Source organism: Octopus bimaculoides, chromosome 30, assembly GCF_001194135.2.
Source record: "Octopus bimaculoides isolate UCB-OBI-ISO-001 chromosome 30, ASM119413v2, whole genome shotgun sequence".
Classification (NCBI taxonomy): domain Eukaryota; kingdom Metazoa; phylum Mollusca; class Cephalopoda; order Octopoda; family Octopodidae; genus Octopus; species Octopus bimaculoides.
In genome coordinates this window covers 6,738,429-6,741,885 of record NC_069010.1, presented here as the reverse complement: position 1 = coordinate 6,741,885, position 3,457 = coordinate 6,738,429, and the positions used below count along the sequence as shown (strand labels likewise).

The window sequence follows — 3,457 nt, the reverse complement described above, 5'->3', positions numbered from 1 at the left end:
TATATATATATATATGAAATCATCTTGCTAAGGATTAAAAGTTTTGTGAGGATTCACGTTAATTTACAAGCACAGACTTGAATATATACATATACATACACACACATATATACATGGTTTGACCAGGGCTGGTAAGCAGAGGGGCTGTACCAGACTCTAGTCTGATTTGGCATGGTTTTGTTTACAGCCGGATGCCCTTCCTAATGCCAACCACTCCAAGAGTGTAATGGATGCTTTTACGTACCACCAGCATGGGTGTCAATTTGCATGACACCAATATCTGCCACGGCAACGATTCCGGGTCTTGATGAGTTTTCTCAAGCATATCAATTGTCAGATAAAATTCATACCTCTGTAATTACCTCTATGTGAGGCACCTCCTTTACCTTTACATCTGCTGACTCTAATGTTGTTCTTCCTGTATAACATGATTAACTATACAGGTGAGTCGGTTGTATCCTACTCCAGATATTTTAAGCATCACAATGGTGATTCTTGATGGACTAGGGGTTTTTCCATATGATTGATTGCTTTATCTAATGTACTACTGTCAACTCAGATATCTGGTCCCTCTGTTGGGTTCACATTGGGAAGATGTCTTTCTCCCAAGCATTCTCCACACATTTAATAGTTTTCCATAATGGCACTTCCATGCTTCTGTCTCTCCCAAAGTGCAAGAGTACCATTATCTACCTGTACACACTCCTCACCATTTTGATTCTTTCTGATACACACTCTTCCAGTTCAGAACACTTCACACTTCAGGTTCTCATGCTGTAGAACACTGGAAAGTCTCTTCAGATATAATTCTCCTCTACCACCATTTTACCAATCTTTCCATGCCTGTCTCCCTCACACCTCCACCACCACATCACCCTCAACCAGGCCAGGACTTTACACCGGCCACGGGTCTGGTGTATGATCCTCTACAGGTTGTCCTACAGGAACGTCCAGTTGTCTTCTAAGCTATATGTCACTAACTCCTCCTCTTCCCTCCAATTTGCTCTTTTTATCAGATTCTTCAAATTTCTACCTGCTTGTTGGCTCTTTGAGCTTCCACATCCTCCTCTTCCAAACCGATTTCGTTCTCCCAAGTCCTTCTAGCTCTAAATCTGAAATCACTAACTGCTAACCTATGTTAGGTTGTAAATTCTTCAATCAGGAAAGTGTCTGTAACAAAAGCATTTGTCTATCCTGAGGATATAGTCAATCTGGCTTCTGTGCCCACCACATTGATAGGTCATGAGGTGACGGGCTGGTTTCCTAAAGTTAGTCTTGCAGATAATCAAGACATCTGCACCACAGAACCCAAGCAGCCTTGTCCCCTCCTCATTTCTAAAAACAAAGTCCATAACCTCAATGTAAACCATGAAATCCATTAGGTGGGGGGCCACTCAACATATCTATTGAAGTCACCAGATACTATAATAGAGTCAATTATTTGTCAAGGTAGTCAAAAAAAAAGACCTCGTAATTTTGGTCCTACTGATCATATGCCAGCCCAGACCATGGAGAATAGGTAGAGATGAATTTAACTGTTGCTTTATCTAAGACTAGTCTCAAGTTAACTATCTTATCACACACTCTGACAACCTCACACACACATTTATATATATATATATATATATATATATATATATATATATATATATATATATATATATATATATACACACACAAATATACATTCATATATATTTCTATAAAAATATTTGCATTCATAGACATACGAATGTATACATAAATGTGCACGTATACATTATAGATATGTATATGAGAATATATATATATATCCATACATATGCACAAACGGTGCTTATGTATATTTTTTTTCTTTTACTTGTTTCAGTCATTCGACTGCGGCCATCCTGGAGCACCACCTTTAGTTGAACAAATCAACCCCAGGACTTATTCTTTGTAAGCCTAGTACTTATTCTATCGGTTTCTTTTGCTGAACTGCCAACTTACGGGAATGTAAACACACTACCATCGGTTGTCAAGCGATGGGGGGGGGACACAGATACACAAATATATACACATGTATAGATATATATATATATACGATGGGCTTCTTTCAGTTTCCGTCTACCAAATCCACTCAGATGGCTTTGGTCGGCCCGATGCTAAAGTAGAAGGTGCCACGCAGTTAGACTGAACCCGGAACCACACGGCCACTCCCGCGCCTCTCTATTTAATATATATATATATACACACACGGATACTTACATTATACATGTATATGTAAAAACGTACACACGTGATAATATACATATAGACATGCACAAATATAGTTCTTCCCTTACACGATTGCAACCTACAGGCCGAAGAATATATTTACATATATAAACACACATACAATCACATAAACGTGTTTCTAAGTACAGTATACATATAAATCTTATGTACATATAAATATATATATACATCGATTATAAATATACGGGTAAATTTTAAATTTACCAATATATGTATATATACTTATGAGAGATCGCCACACACAGAATACTTAGACATATATATATATATATATATATATAATACATATACGTTTATTATATACAAAATATATATCTATATTTACATAAATATTTAGATCTGCACACACACACGCGCACAAAATGTCCGTATATAAATATTTGCCTATATATTTGCTAAAACGTAACTCGATTTTTAAATCTCATTATAATGAAACACTGTTGTTGAGGCAACGATCGTTTTATTTGGGGAGGGGAACTAGCTCAAACACAAAATATATATAGTAATAATGATAATAATAATAATAATAATAATAATAATAATAATAATAATAATGATCATTCATTATGCAGACAGAACAAATTATAATCACCATCATCGCCGCCATCAAAACACATCATCATGTGTATATATATATATATATATATATCGTCATATATCAATACAATACAATGGTAATAACTAATTTTAAAATTGTATCACCTTTTCACCAACATCACTGTTTTGTTCGGTTGAATCGGATCGATCTCCATCGCTGTACATGGCCAGCAATTCCATAATTCAGCGGATAACATTCAACGTTTTGGTGTCAATATTATGTCTGCCTTCCTGCTTTTTCGAGCTGTAACAGCCTCGTTCTCGAGCTTATAGTGTCACAGTGTAACGAGAGAGTGAGGAGAAGGAGGAGGGAGTGAGGAGGAGGAGGAAACGATAGGGAAGGCTGTGACGGTCGCACCACTGCAACCTGCTAAAAATAACAGCCAAAATTTCTGTATCTGGACAGTCAGAATCCAAGATGCCACGTTCTGTGATCTCGCCCAACACTAACTTTGGGCCTTTTGCGTATATATGTGACTGGTGATACAAACCGGAAAATAAAACTCAAAACATGAATATATGTATATATACTGTCGTTAGATGCTACAGAGTGACTCAAGCGCCGAAATTTCGTGTATTCCCTTTTATTTGATAAGTTTTACAA

General features: G+C 36.7%; 1 protein-coding gene across 1 annotated transcript in view; it reads right to left on the bottom strand.

The window, feature by feature from the left end:
- LOC106880724 (pre-mRNA-splicing factor CWC22 homolog) overlaps window positions 1-3,145 on the bottom strand; it is an 18,548-nt gene extending 15,403 nt beyond the window's left edge. The window contains exon 1 of the mRNA XM_014930803.2: window positions 2,959-3,145. Within this exon, the coding sequence (XP_014786289.1) occupies window positions 2,959-3,033 (75 nt within the window). The 5' untranslated portion in view covers window positions 3,034-3,145. The remainder of the gene's footprint in view (window positions 1-2,958) is intronic.
- Window positions 3,146-3,457: the final 312 nt, after the last annotated feature.